Genomic DNA, 15,139 nt, shown 5'->3' on the forward strand with positions numbered 1-15,139 from the left:
AACCCATCACAAGTGACTCTTCAATGGCATCCTAAAGGTATGTTCAAAATATTTTTAATTTGGAAAATATACCATATAAAAAGCTAGTCTCCAGAATCAGAAAGTAGACACCATGACTTCTTCTCTGTTCTTATATAAATACATGATAGGCTTCTACTGGGCATGTGGTTCCATCTGAGCAAAACTGAGCAGTTTTTCCATCTCCAGTGTGGAGAAACCGATTCACAGAAAGAAAAAGTATGCTTTTATGCTAGCACTTAGAGCCAGCACATATTGGAAACAAAGAGCTATAAATCCCCTTCTCTGTAAGTCGCTGCTTGTTTGTTTCTAATTAAAAAGTATGAGTCATGGGTGTTTAAAGACTGACCCTAATTATTTGCAGGGAATGGATAAGACAAGATATCAAATTCCGGCTCAGTTTGTGATGCTATATAAAGTCATCAGCCAAATAAACAAAATTGTACTGTTATTGACATACTAAGATGCACAAAGGAGTGGTCCCCCAATGTTTTGAAGATAAGTACCTCATTTACATGGAAACTGTGAACCCCTTTCCAGTAAGATAATAATTGCACCCACTAATTGAGAAGACAGAATGCTGCTAAATATTTAGCAATTTTTAAACATTTGTATTTCATTAATCACAATAGAAACTATATAAATTTTAAAATGGTAGCGTATATGTGTGAATCATTTTTTTTCAATATGCAGACAATATTTACTTTGAATATAGATTCAGCGATCCCTGGTTGAAACTCTGTAGATCCCAATTGTACCATGCCCACCACATGGTAGCAACCATGGACCTATGGAACAGCAACATGGAAAACCTCTTTCTTCTACTACATGAAACTGACTTTCATGTTTTCTTTATTCTATCCTGGAATCTTTCTGTTCCATTATTATAATCACAGTTTCTTAAAAGAAATGGTATAAGGATATCAGAAAAAGATAATACTAAAAATAATTTATAAAATCTGGCAAAGTTGTTGTCAAATTTAGGATGTAATTGGAAGAATCAGGTTTTGATTTAGGGAGGAGCTTACGTTTTATTTAGAAAGACTTTACTAGCTTGAACTTACTGACTGTGTTGGACATGGCTCTGTAAATAGTTAATCAAGTATTTAGGGACAGTATAAGCAAGAAACATCAATTTGTCTGACCTATTGGTAGAGCTCTAAAATGTATCTCATGTCATCAGCTTTTTTTTTTTTTTTTTTTTTTGGTACGCGGGACTCTCACTGTTGTGGCCTCTCCCGTTGCGGAGCACAGGCTCCGGACGCGCAGGCTCAGCGGCCATGGCTCACGGGCCCAGCCGCTCCGCGGCATGTGGGATCTTCCCAGACTGGGGCCCAAACCCATGTCCCCTGCATCGGCAGGCGGACTCTCAACCACTGCGCCACCAAGGAAGCCCGTCATCGACTTTTTAATCAGGATAAATTCAAGTGTAACCTAGATGTTAGCTGCATCTCTCAAGCTTTTATATATATTAATGTTTTGCTCTGCACAGAAACCCTATGTTTCTATAATTTTAAAAACAGAGGCTAAAGAGATTAAGTAATTTGCATAAGGTCACATAGCTGGTAAATTGTGGAGACCTGCAGTCACCTACGTCCTACACTACACTGCCCCTTTTTTTATTCTGTGCTAAGATATTTTTTCATTTATTTAGTGTCTTTTCTTGCATTCACAGGAGACCCTGAATATATATGCTAAAAATAATTTGATGCAAATGAAATAAAGAAGGCAAAATAGTTCTTTGATGTGATCAATGTAAATTAATTGGTGATTTTGCTGTAAAAGTGAGACTGAACAATAATATATTCACTATATCACTGTTGCTTTACCCCAAAACAAGAAAGGAAAAAAAAAAATTTTTTATCATTTCCCTAAATCCAGAACTAACAAATAAAGGACACTGAGAAAAATCATGTCTTAGAAAGCCCTTCATAAATTTTCTGAGTCATATGATATTACAATAAAAGTTGACTTTCTTACTTTAAAATTTTTTAATAAAGTTGTTTCACACTAATATTCTATTGATGAACAAGATAAGATATAACTTTGAGTGAAGAGATTTTGCTCTGTTTTATTTAATAATCCCTGATGGATGATGTGACTGGTCAACAAAAACAAAAAAAACGGAGGTACTACTGATGACAAATGCTTTTTACTTTCACTAATTTACCTTAATTAGTTTCATTTGTTTTCATAATTATTAGCAACAATATGAGAAAACAATTGTGCTCTAAAGTACTCTAAATAATACCGAATAGTAGCACAGAAATACTGCAACCACAAACGTGACATTGCAGTTCTAAGACTAGCCAATGTAGAGGAAAATCACATGAAAGATGGGATTAGAACATCTGAGTGTAAACAAGGCTCTAACATCTTCCGCTGCTGCAGAAGATAATTGTAACTGTGACTCTTGGCAAGTCACAATCAGACCTCAGTTTCTTCATCTATGAAATGAAGATAACAGTATTGTCTGTTCTACTGTTCTATGAAATTGTTAAAATCAAATGATGTCAGTGAAAGCAATTATTGTTACACATGTTTGCATTCTTGGAATGTCTGTCATTTATAAAGTTTTTTGTCACTTCAAATAATTCTTTTTAGGGCAAGAAAAGATTGTCTTTGACTTTTCAGAAGATAGAAATAACATTTTGTCCTTTTATTTTACCCCTTAATAACTGAAATTACCATCTTTCAACAGATACAAATTAAAAAGCATTTAAAATCAGAGAGTTTTTCTTTACACTTAGAGAAGACAAAAATAGAGTAGATGAGGTGATAAATATGACATCTCAAAGTCAGCCAAATATCATTTTCTACCTTCAAATGCAATACTGTAGACTTTTGTACAAACTCAGCTGTCACTCATTAAGTGTAGACATGAACACACACACACACAGACCTACACATACACATTGCTGAGAAGGAGCTATCTAGCTTATTGTATATGAGCTCTATTCATTCAGGTAGCTGCTAGTTTACCTATAATAAAATATTTCATCATTTGTTCTGCTATGTAAAAGAAAAGTTTCGGGCTTCCCTGGTGGCGCAGTGGTTGAGAGTCCGCCTGCCGATGCAAGGGACACGGGTTCGTGCCCCGGTCCAGGAGGATCCCACATGCCACGGAGCGGCTGGGCCTGTGAGCCATGGCCACTGAGCCTGCGCGTCCGGAGCCTGTGCCCCGCAGCGGGAGAGGCCACAACAGTGAGAGGCCCGCGTACCGCAAAAAAAAAAAAAAAAAAAGTTTCAACACAAAGTATTCCAAATACCTATTCCAAACTTTGTCTTTCACATTTTCTCTATTTCTGGGTAGACTAACACCCTAAAGGGAAATACATTTTGTCCAAGTAACATTATCAGATTGCAAATAAACATAATCATTTTCTCCCTTGTAATACAGAATGCCTTTTGGGGCTTAGATTTCTCCCAGGTGATGAGTTTATAACTCTATAAAGCCTTTGTATATAACTGCTAAAGTACAAGCCTCCTTCTTGGTATGTAGAAATGCAACTTATGCTCAATTATTTGCCATAATGGATATTTACATTGTAATTTAATCTTACAGGTAATATAATTTTACAGTTGAAGAGATTTTGTTCAACAGACACTTTTCATAGAGAGGAAACTGAGGCCCAAAGTGGTGAAGTGGCTCACACAGTTACATAATTAGTTGATGTCACAATTGCCAAGGCTGTGTGTCCTTCCACCTCCCGTGGTGTCATTTCATGTGTGTCAATCACTCTTCTAATGTCACTGCTGGTGGAAAGTGTCTAGTGAGACCTTCCCTGTTCCTGAAGAAATGCCAGGAGAGCCTGTAGTGAAGACCCAGGATTTCAAGTGGCGACATTCTAAGCTCAGAGGAAAGCTGGGGGCGCCATTAGAGAGAGAAGAGGACCACCTCCTCCTCCGTTATCACTGCCCCTGTGTGGAGCCCAGACAAGGGACAGAGCAGTGCTGTTCCTCCCAGGACTGAGAGGGCCCTTGATTGATCCCCTTCCTGAGACAAGCCCAAGAGACTTGCTTGTAAGGTTTGCTGGTGCCGACAAGAACCTGCAAAGCCTAAGCATCTTGTTTCCTGGGAAGATGCTTTTTGAGCCACAGAATCACAGCTCCTCTCTGGGGTCAGAGCAGAGCATGGTAGGAGGGGTATGGGGATGGTTGATCTAAGAGCCCAGGAGTATGGCCAGGTCACTCCTCTCCCCTAATACTCTCACTCCTATAAATATTAAATATAACCTTTGCTTTTCTATACCTCAAAGAGCTGAAACTTTCCAAACCTGATACAGTATACAAAAAGTCCCCTTATAATAGAGTCCACAATCTCAAATATCTTATTATGCAACCTGAGTTTTAAAGAATCACAATTATTTTGTGAAGGAAAAATACCTGCATTGCCCCATAATTTCAAACCTGACACGTGGGTGAGTGGAGGAAACTTGCCTTGGGAGGCTCCACCTGTGTGTCAGCCAGAACACCTTGGATTCTCAGGTCCATTTTGCAGATATTGTTGTTTTCTGTTTAAGAAACTCGCCAATGTACTGCTGCCTTCCCATTCTCCCCAGAGGGGCCAGGTGGCTGAGACACCTGTCCATGCTTGAGCCTGCCAGGCCTGGCACTCCTTCCCCACCTCACAGATGGCTGGCAACCCGAGGAGATTCGTCTTTAAGGCATAGCTCTCTCCCACTTACCTGCAGATTTTCCTCTCTGTGAGAGATGAGATCTCCTTCTTTTTATTTTTTTAACATCTTTATTGGAGTATAATTGCTTTACAATGTTGCATTAGTTTCTGCTGTATAACGAAGTGAATCAGCTATACGTATACATATATCCCCATATCCCTTCCCTCTTGCATCTCCCTCCCACCCTCCCTATCCCACCCCTCTAGGTGGTCACAAAACACCAAGCTGATCTCCCTGTGCTATGCGGCTGCTTCCCACTAGCTATCTATTTTACATTTGGTAGTGTATATATGTCCATGCCACTCTCTCACTTCGTCCCAGCTTACCCTTCCCCCTCCCCGTGTCCTCAAGTCCATTCTCTACATCTTTGTCTTTATTCTAACTTATCCCCCAAATTCATTCCACCTAGGAAAGGTAAGCATTCTAAAACCGTTTGTGCTCACTACAGTATTTTGTTAGCCTTAATCGAAAAAGTAAACTTCAAATCCTTTTTTTTTTTTTTGAGTTGCCACTAGCTCTGATGTTTTCATTGAAAATTAAATTTTTCTGTTTTCCTCTCCCCAAAGATTCTATTTTTAAGTGTCTAATATCCCCAAGGCCCCATTTCAGGCCTTATGTTATATAGCCTCTGTTTTATTTGGCACTATTGTCTTTGCCCTTCTCTTTGAATATCCTTTCTTCTTTTTCTACCATGAAGCATGATTTTTCTTTCCTTCTTGTGCTCATTTATCTGATTCCTTTTGAAATCTGTTCCACGGAGAAAATGATTCTCATTATCCTAGACACATAGAGAGACATCACCTTACTTTGATTTCACTCGTATAGGATGAGCTATGCATAGCATTAATTATACAGCACCATTTTCATATGGCACCTTAGCATAACCTTATAGGTGTTTCATGCATGTAGAGCTTGAGTATCAAAATAAAGTCTAAGATCCTCTAGGAAAAACATATTTTTAATTTTTGCTTAGGTCTTATTGAAATAGATGCTTAGTAAACGTTTATTGAGGTAGGTTACTCATTGGCTAGTAGTTTACTTATACATTTCATATAAGGTATCATGAAATTTTTAGATCAATGCAAGTAGAAGTCATCAGGAATACATCATCACGTAATAATTGTTGTTTCCTTTGAATTGAGGAAAAAAATTAACTTCATTTAATTTGGTTGGCAATGAACCAAAGTGGCCTGTGCTGTATAAAAGAGCAAGGATCACCAATAATGGAAAAGCGTGTTGCTATGACACTGATAGTCAAAAGGAGTTGGTGCCTGGTCTTTCACAAAGGCTCTCTTTTGATGGGAATATAGAAAGGGTATCCTATTTCCTTTATTTATTTTTATTATATTACTATAGAAATATATTTTACTTATATATAAATTTTGTATATTATACTATGTAATTAACATTTTAATATATTTTTAATGGGTGAGGGAAAATTGAAATTTTCCACTTAAACTTTGCTAATTCTTTGCTACTTCTTTTCTGACAAAGAAGATATAGGGTATATGTTGAACAAAAATTATAATGCTAGCAACTACTGATAAAGTACTACGAAAAAGGACCTTCTCACTATTTATAATACCCCAATTTGTGCATTGCCATCACATACAAACGTTAAGAAGTGGATCTCTATTCACTATAAGCCATGATACATAGGGGAGAAGCAACCACAAATGACAACTGAAAATTGACAATTACTTTATTTCAAGATAAAATCTGTATAAAGTTCCTAAAAGCCTAAGGGGTGGCATATATGGGAGGTGGCACTGCATGAAGACAATATGAAATAGTAGAAATAGTATGTTGTAAGCTATTGAAATATAAAATTAGCTACTTTACCATCAATTCCATACAGCAGTTATCTAGGTGATGAGATTATTACCTAATAATGGTACTTTGAAGGTTTATAAGACCATTTAGTAGTTAGCATTTTGAATTTACTGTAATTATATATTTCTAAAGAAACCGTTCTTCTGTTTCCTTAAAGAACTTAAAACCTTCTTCTGAAATTGTGTTTATGGTTAAAACTAGCAAAGTAAATATTTTCAAAGGGAAACTTCAGCACTGTCTCTGCCACAATTGCATTCCACATACCCAAATGGTAGAATTAGAAAAAAAAAAATCAACTTTTTACTAATTGGTGCTATGATCTTTTGAAACTACCTTAAACTCATACATTTTCTGAGCTATAAAATGTAGGACTTCTATTACATTAAGATCTTTTTGAAAAGTTCTTTCCAGATCTCAAGTTCTAGAATTCTAAGTTACTGTCATTCGGTGTTTGTGTTGATCTAGAAGAAGCAAGATCAATCTTCTTTAGTAGTGGATTTTCAGTGGACTTTAGAAACAGAATTGGTAGGGAAAAAGAAAGCTAGAGAAGCAATTGCTCCTTATGAGGATGGATGAAATTCTAACTCTTAGAGACTATTCGTGAGTTACCTCTAAATGTAATTACAAAGCATGTCTGAGAAGATTGGAGTCGATGACTTGATCATTTGAAAACAGGAGAAAGTATGAATCTTGGTTTCTAGCCATAAACTGAATTCTCAAAGTTCTTATGATTTTTATAACTAAAATAGTTATTTTATTAAAATCCCAATAATGCTTCATCCTTTCATAGCGTAGGAAACTGGTGCTATGGCATCCCTTGTGCTCTCTCAGTTGGAGTGTATGGATATAGGGTAGAGTCAGGATGAAAGGCCATCTGTTTCTCCCCAAAGCAGCACTATCTGGTTTGGCACAAGCAAAGCTGTGAGGCACAGGTCTCCTTGTTAAATTATTCTTTAATCACTTTGGAGATAAAGAGAGGGGAAATGCTACCTCACAGTGTCCTATGAAAACACTTCAGAATTAACCATTTTCCTCAATGGTTTATTATGAGATCAAATCAGACCTATAAGAGATTTACAGAGAATACAGTAAAAGCATAATTGATGGTTACTTGAATCCTGGTCAATAAAACCTTCAACAGTGGTAGTTACAGGGAATAATTCTTTTCCACCGTATGAGGAGAGAAAGTTTCTATTTGCAGCATTTTTTTAAACTCAGTAAATCTCTATTTTTATTTTTCAATTATAAATAGTTTTAAAAGATTGGAAATATTTTAAAGCTTTCAGTCTACTATGGAAAAATTTTATATGTGTGTTTATGTATAGGTACACGACAGTATGAATGCTTGTTATTAAAAAAGAAAAAAACAGTGAGGTGTTTTGTCTGTTTCCTCATCCTAGGCACGTAGAGGTAAAACATCGGTGCATCTAGTCACTTCCACATTTTTGATATCACACTCCGTCAAAGGCAGAAAGCAGGTGGGGCAGGGGTATGTGGCTTGGCATGGAGCCACCTTCCCATGGCCAGATGTGTGACGCTTCAGGGTATCTTCTCCGGAGTCAAAGGTGTCTGGATTCAAATTCCAACTGTATTACTTCCTATAATATGGACAAGTTGCTTACCATTTTTGATCCTCTTCTGTAAAATGGTGATCTAAGCGTATAAACATTGTAGGGTCTTAGAATTAAATGATATAATCCATGGGAAGTATTCACATACTATCTGGAGCAGAGTGACGCTCAGTATTCTTAGGGGTTGTTTGTCAGTCCTTGCCAAAAGAGGGAATACTCTCTGCTGAACAATCTGAAGAACTAGTAATGGAGACATTGAGGAGTGCTAATGGATTAAGGTTTTACTCAGGGAAATCCGTGGCCAAATGTGTAGAAGGGCGGTAAGAAGGAGAAGCCTTACAGCACATTTCAACCTGACCACATAAGGAGCTAGAAATGTGTCTTGTTGTAGTTTGCCTCAAGTCATTGTATGGATGAGAACTCACTGATCTCACATGATGACTTCAAGAGGGCCGACCACATTGGTAAACATAAAAATGGCGGCTTTCAATTCTGTTCCACTGGTATCTTCTCATTCTCTGCCCCACTTATTTCCCCATTGTGTTTCCTACGGTTGAATTTCCATTTGGTCACTTCCTATGGCTCCCCACAGACTCGTAGATAAAGTCCTAAGTCTCTGGCTTGGTGTTCAAAGTCCTTTACAATCTGGTCTCCAGAATTTTACCAGACACATCCACCATGTCCTGTCGTAGTACACAGCAATCCAGCCAAACAGAGCTCTTTGCAGTGCCCTCAGATATGTCTCACTCTCCCACTTCAGACATTTACTCATGCTCTTTCCTCTTCCTGTGTCACCGTATTACTCACTCTTCAAGCTCCAGCTCCTATGTCAACTCTCTCATGAAGTATTCCTTGCTCATGCCAGCAGGGTGGTCATTTTTTTTTTTTTTTTTAATTTTGCTGTACGTGGGCCTCTCACTGTTGTGGCCTCTCCCGTTGCGGAGCACAGGCTCCGGACGCGCAGGCTCAGCGGCCACGGCTCACGGGCCCAGCCACTCGGCGACATGTGGGATCTTTCCGGACCGGGGCACGAACCCATGTCCCCTGCATCGGCAGGCGGACTCCCAACCACTGCGCCACCAGGGAAGCCCAGGGTGATCATTTTTTATCTTATAAATTCTTGCCCTAACTTTTTCTTGTCTCACAGTTTTCACATTTTTAGCTGGAATCACAGTAAGAGATACATTTTGCATTAACACACATTTCATTCTCAAACACACACACACACACACACAATGCTAAACAAAAGCTTCATGAAACAATACTTACCCTCATTATTTGCAGTATTAATCTAATATTGCCTCTTTTCTCTTTCATTTGGGAAAAAAAAAGCTCTGGCTGCAATGTATTAAATAGACTTAAATTACTCTTTAATTGTATCATAACCTGAAGTTTGAAAAACACTGGTCTACACAACTCATAAAGAATATTCTTTATTATTTACTGTGTATAGGCATTATGTTCCCTACCAGATTAAAAGCTACTCAAGGGTGATACGATGTGGTGCAGTATCTAATCATGCTTTTCATATTAGTTCCCCAATAAGTATGTGTGGAAGCAAAAAAGGAAAGAAAAAAGTAAGGGAGGGAGGAAAGAAATATGAAAAATATCTCTGGAGTTGTTGATTATACTCAGAAATTAAGGTTGTTGCTATTTAGCAAGTCAACAGAGAGAGATCATTCAAGTTATTTACTGGTGAAATTTCCAGTCCATGGGGTATATGCCTCTTCAAATAACTTCTTCAATCTCAGTTTAAACTTAGAAATTAATGTTACCTCATGGACTCTAGGACAGAAAGAAAAATAGTGAGAACAAAATGACTAATAGAGAAAAGGTAACCTCATACACGCTGTGCTCCTTTTCTCTGCTGAGTATTGAGGGGAAGGAGAGGATGGGAGTAAGACCAAGGGTGTGAAGTGTTTCTCCAGAGGTGAAAAAAGCTTTTGACTTGATTTCGGTAAAGCCCTTGAAAAAGCTGTTCTGTCATTCCTGTATGTGCGGAACACATCGGTATGTGCTGCATACATCAAGCAATTTCTGTGAGCTGTCTGTAAACAAAGTCAGCGCTAAGCATAAACACTCCCAAGGCCCTCAAGTCTATAAAATAAAACAGGAAGTACACTCTATCTCATGACATCTCAAATATTGCTTTTCAATGACTTGAAAGATTTTTGGGTTTTTTCTCAGATTCAAAGAGGAAAATTTTGGATGAAATTTAAATTTGAGAAGTCATACAAATGACATACAATTACTGTAATGACATACTCAGTTTGACTGGGATCTGAACATGAGTCTTTGTTATTCAAAGTCCATTCTCTCAACTACCTGTTGTACTGATTCTGTATACAACTGACCCTTAAATAGCATGAGTTTGTACTGCGTGGGTCCACTTATACACAGATTTTTTTCAATAGTAAATACTACAGTGCTAAAATCTGAAGTTGTTTGAATCTTTGGATGCAGAGAAACCTCGGATAGGAAGGGCCACATATAAGTTATACTTGGATTTTTCTATCGCATGGAAGGTAGACGCCCCTAACCCCCAAGTTGTTAAAGGGTCAACTGTTCTGTATACAAAGTAACAACATAAAAATAGTGCTTTCCATGAACAGGAATATTTTTTCCACATCCTTTGTAAACATTTGTTTGCTGTTTTTTGATCTGCAACATAACAGTAAGTATACAGAGACAAGTCCAACAAATGCAGGATTAAAAAAGTATATAAATGCCAATAAGTTACAATAATATTATATGAAACAAATCTTTCCATAGATCACTGAGAATTAAATCCTACATACTTCACTTTTAAAAAATAATATTGCAATGGAAGTTTTAAGAATTATTGTAAGATATTGGCTTTCTATTGCCAAAAAATAATTATTAAAAATAAACATAGGGCTTCCCTGGTGGCACAGTGGTTGAGAACCCGCCTGCCGATGCAGGGGACACGGGTTCGTACCCCGGTCCGGGAAGATCCCACATGCCGCGGAGCGGCTGGGCCCGTGAGCCATGGCCGCTGAGCCTGCGCGTCTGGAGCCTGTGCTCCGCAACGGGAGATGCCACAACAGTGACAGGCCCGCGTACTGAAAAAATATATATATACATATATATATGTATATATATATATATAAATATATACATAACAATGTATTGTCTTCACTTCTGTGCCTTTGAGAGAAATAAGTCATTTGAAAAGGCAGATTTATGGTGGCTCTATTCCCAAGAATGTAGGCTTGTTGCAATTGTTGAATTTCTTTAAAATTTATTTTCTCTTTAGAATATATATGTAGTATATGGAGAGAGAGAGAGAGAGAAATGCTATGTACCAAAAAGAGATGCACTAATACTGAGATTTTAGTATTTAGTAACTTTAACATGCTCTAAAACATTCAGTAAAATACCCACTGCCCAGAGAGTGCCTATTTAATTATTTCATCGGACAATGTTAGTTTAGTTGGATTAAAAATATTGTTAAGCTTCAAACTCATACATTTATTCCTCACTAGTTTTGTCAGATATTATTTTGTTTCAGAACCACAGACTGATTCTGCCAACCATCTTAAAAATTCACGCCATTGGTGAGAAGCAGATGGAGTTAGTGAATGAATACAGAAATCAAGGCTGAATTCATTACAATTAGAAAATTAATTCCAAAACCATACCCGATGCAGTAGTATACATACAGTTTACTTTGTTTAAATATACTAGGCTGTTGATTGGCAAAATAAATGTAAATTTTAATGCAACTGCTTTAACACAATTTACTTTTTTCCGAAGTCAAAGATACAGCCACTCCTGTATTATCATCAACTTCTGCAACAAAAACATCTGTACCAACATCAAACACAACGTCATCACCAAATGTTCCAGAGAAATCAACAGTTGAAATATCTGCTAAAGGTAGGATTAACTCTTCATGACACTTACTTTAACAAATTAAATTAGTAGCACCCATATAAATTAATCATAGGAAAATAATTTGGGAATCTCATATCTGTGTTATGAAGGTCTAGGTTATTTCACTATTTTGAAACTCATGTGTTATTTTGGGTTGAATACAGAACCGTGAGATCACAGTGGGCTTCTTCGATGATATCGCTTTGGGTCACTTCCTGTTTGGGAATGATCCTATTGTGATGGTTACATATACAAAGTTTATTTTTAGAGAAGAAAAAATTGTCATTTCTCAGTCATAAAAATATCTGTCTAAATATTCCAGTTCCCCACTTAAGCAGCACAGCTCACAAGGTGAAACTGTATTAATAACAGAGCTGCTTGTATATTTTGGAGATTAATCCTTTGTCAGTTGCTTCCTTTGTCAGTTGCTTTGTTTGCATAGCACAGGGAGATCAGCTGGATGCTTTGTGACAATTTAGAGGAGTGGGATAGCAAGGGTGGGAGGGAGGCTCACGAGGGAGAGGATATGGGGATGTATGTATACATATAGCTGATTCACTTTGTTGTACAGCAGAAACTAAACACAACATTGTAAATCAATTATACTCCAATAAAGATATAAAAAAAATAAAGTACTAGGTAAACTGTGCAGAGCCAAATATCTCCTCCCCCAAACACAGCATGTGTATATATAAGAACCAAGATTTTATGAATGTCACATAGTAAAAATAGAACCCTTGCCCTAATCACAAAAGGACATTCTAACATGTTTTAAGAGAAAAGGGAATGCTACCATGAGTAGCAAATCAGTAAGTTGTGTTCACTACTTAAAGCAGATCTTTATCCTTTTGTTGGTCCCCCTGTCCTGTATGAGTGCCATCTTATCTGAAACAACATTTACTACACGCTCACTCTATGCCAGGAATTATTCTTCATACGACGAAGATTAAAAAGATGACTAAGGGCCAGTCGGAGCATGCGGCAACTGCGGGGAGTGGGGGGAGGGGCATGGGAAAACAGGTGACTAAGGGTTAGGTACTGCCCTCAGAAGCCTAGGAGAGGGCTTTGTACAGAGTGGGAAATCAATGAATTGTATCATAAATGAAAAAAATTAATTAATTACAGGAGTTTGCAAGTTCCTTTAGTATTTATGTTTATTGGAAGTTTCAAAGCCACAACTAAATCAACAAAATGAAATCTTATTTTGGGGAAAAAAGGCACATTACTCCTAGGTCCTATTGACCAGGTAATTTTTCCCACTGGGAAAAATAAAATGATTTTAAATAATTCACTTTTAAAGAGACCTAAGTAACAATCTGCAGTAGAAATTTGCTTTTGGGACCTCTCATACAAAAGTGTGTGTGTGTGTGTGTGTGTGTGTGTGTGTGTGTGTGTGTGTGTGTATTTATCGGGCCACCCAAGCATTCAGTACTTACATTCCTCACCTTGGACAAAAGAAGCTGGAAAATGGAAAAATAAAGATAGACAAAGGTTTACCCAGTACCTATAGAAGGATTTTCATTCACCTTCAGATTTGACTTACTTTTCTTTACTCCATGACAGGTGAGATGAAATTGTAATTAATAATAATGTCATCTATCTAGGAGCTACCAGCAAGGAACCCTTAGAAACATCTCTGCTGTCAACACTGTCTTCAGTAACCACAGCAGTTAATGGTGAGTAATGTATCTGCTTTGCCACCATTTTTCTTTTATGTATGTCGTCACATACCATACCATAATAGTCACCCTTCTAAAGTATTCAATGAAGTGGGCTTTAGCATATTCACAAGCTTCTGCACACATCTGGGACATTTTCATCACCCCCAAAAGAAACCCTACATCTATTACCAATCACTCCCCCACCCTTCCTCTAACCCCTGGCAACCACTACTTTCTGTTTCTATAAATTTACCTATTCTAGAAATTTCATATAAATGGAATCATATGATATATGATCTTTTGTGTCTGGCTTCTTTCACTTAGCATAATGTTCTTAGATTCATCCATGCTATAACATGTATCTGTAGTTTATTTTTTTCTATTACTGAATGATATTTCATTGTGTAGACAGACCACATTTTGTTTATCTGTTTATTAGTTGATGGACATTTGGGTTGTTTCTACTTTTTTGCCTATTGTAAATAATGATGCTAAGAGCAATTATGTACATGTTTTTGTGTGGCCATGTGTTTTCATTTCTCTTGGGTATTCTCAAAAATTAATGAACAGAAACCTCAGTATTTTAAATAGAGTTGATGGGCCAGAAGAGGGAGCTCTCACACCCTGAGACAATAGCAGAGCCCAACAGGAAGCAGAGACTCTCCTTTCCTGGCAAGGACTCAATCAATGAAAAGTCAGGGACTCTTTGTTTACTATCGCCCTCCCCACTTCCTTTTCCCCTCTATAAAAATTTCTTCTTCCCTTGCCATGTGGGAACTTACACATGACTTGCCATGGTTGCAGACCCTGAATTGCAATTCTCTTCTGATCCCAAGTAAGTGCATCTTGGCTGGAGAAATATCTGTCAGTCCGTCGGCTTCAGGTCAACAGTGAATACCTTGAAGTGGAATTGTGGAGTCACATGGTAACTCTATGTTTAACTTTTTGAGGAACTGATTTCCAAAGCAGCTTCACTATATTACATTCCCACCAGAAAGGTATAAGGGTACCTTCTCTGCACTGATGAGTCTGTCTCCAGTAAAAGGAAAATTTATATCCTGCCTTTAGGCAGAAAAGGGAGGCATTTTTATGCATTTGCTACTTCTTAATTGCATTCAGTTTAAAATAATTTTATATCAAAGATGCATATTTTGGGGTGACATATTCTGGTTTCCTTTAGTAGTTTATGCTGTGGATCAAATCAGAGAAATACTTGCTCAACTCAAGATCACAAAGATTTAGACCAACGTTTTCTTCTAAGAAGTTGACACTTTCAGCTTTTAAAGTCTTTGATATAGTGTGAGTTAGATGTCCAGCTTCATTCTTTTGCATGTAGTCATCCAGTTGTCCTAACACCATTTGTTGAAAAGACTATTCTTTTCCCATTTGAATTATGGTAGAACCCTTGATAAAAGTCAGTTGGCCATAAAGGTATGTTTTTACTCCTGGACTTTCAATTCTAATCCATTTATCTATATAT

The 15,139-nt window shown here is 37.4% G+C and overlaps 1 protein-coding gene across 3 annotated transcripts in view; it reads left to right on the plus strand.

Annotated features, from left to right (window-relative positions):
• Positions 1–15,139, plus strand: part of EMCN (endomucin) — a 92,467-nt gene that overhangs the window by 24,044 nt on the left and 53,284 nt on the right. For all 3 annotated transcript variants that reach the window (XR_010943174.1, XM_067736870.1, XM_067736869.1), the window contains exons 2-3: positions 11,879–12,001; positions 13,603–13,674. Coding sequence is in view for 2 of the 3 variants with exons in the window: in XM_067736870.1 (XP_067592971.1) it covers positions 11,879–12,001; positions 13,603–13,674 (195 nt within the window). In the remaining variant the exon portion in view is untranslated. The remainder of the gene's footprint in view (positions 1–11,878; positions 12,002–13,602; positions 13,675–15,139) is intronic.

The sequence above is a fragment of the Pseudorca crassidens genome, chromosome 4 (assembly GCF_039906515.1).
Source record: "Pseudorca crassidens isolate mPseCra1 chromosome 4, mPseCra1.hap1, whole genome shotgun sequence".
NCBI classification, from domain to species: Eukaryota; Metazoa; Chordata; class Mammalia; order Artiodactyla; family Delphinidae; genus Pseudorca; species Pseudorca crassidens.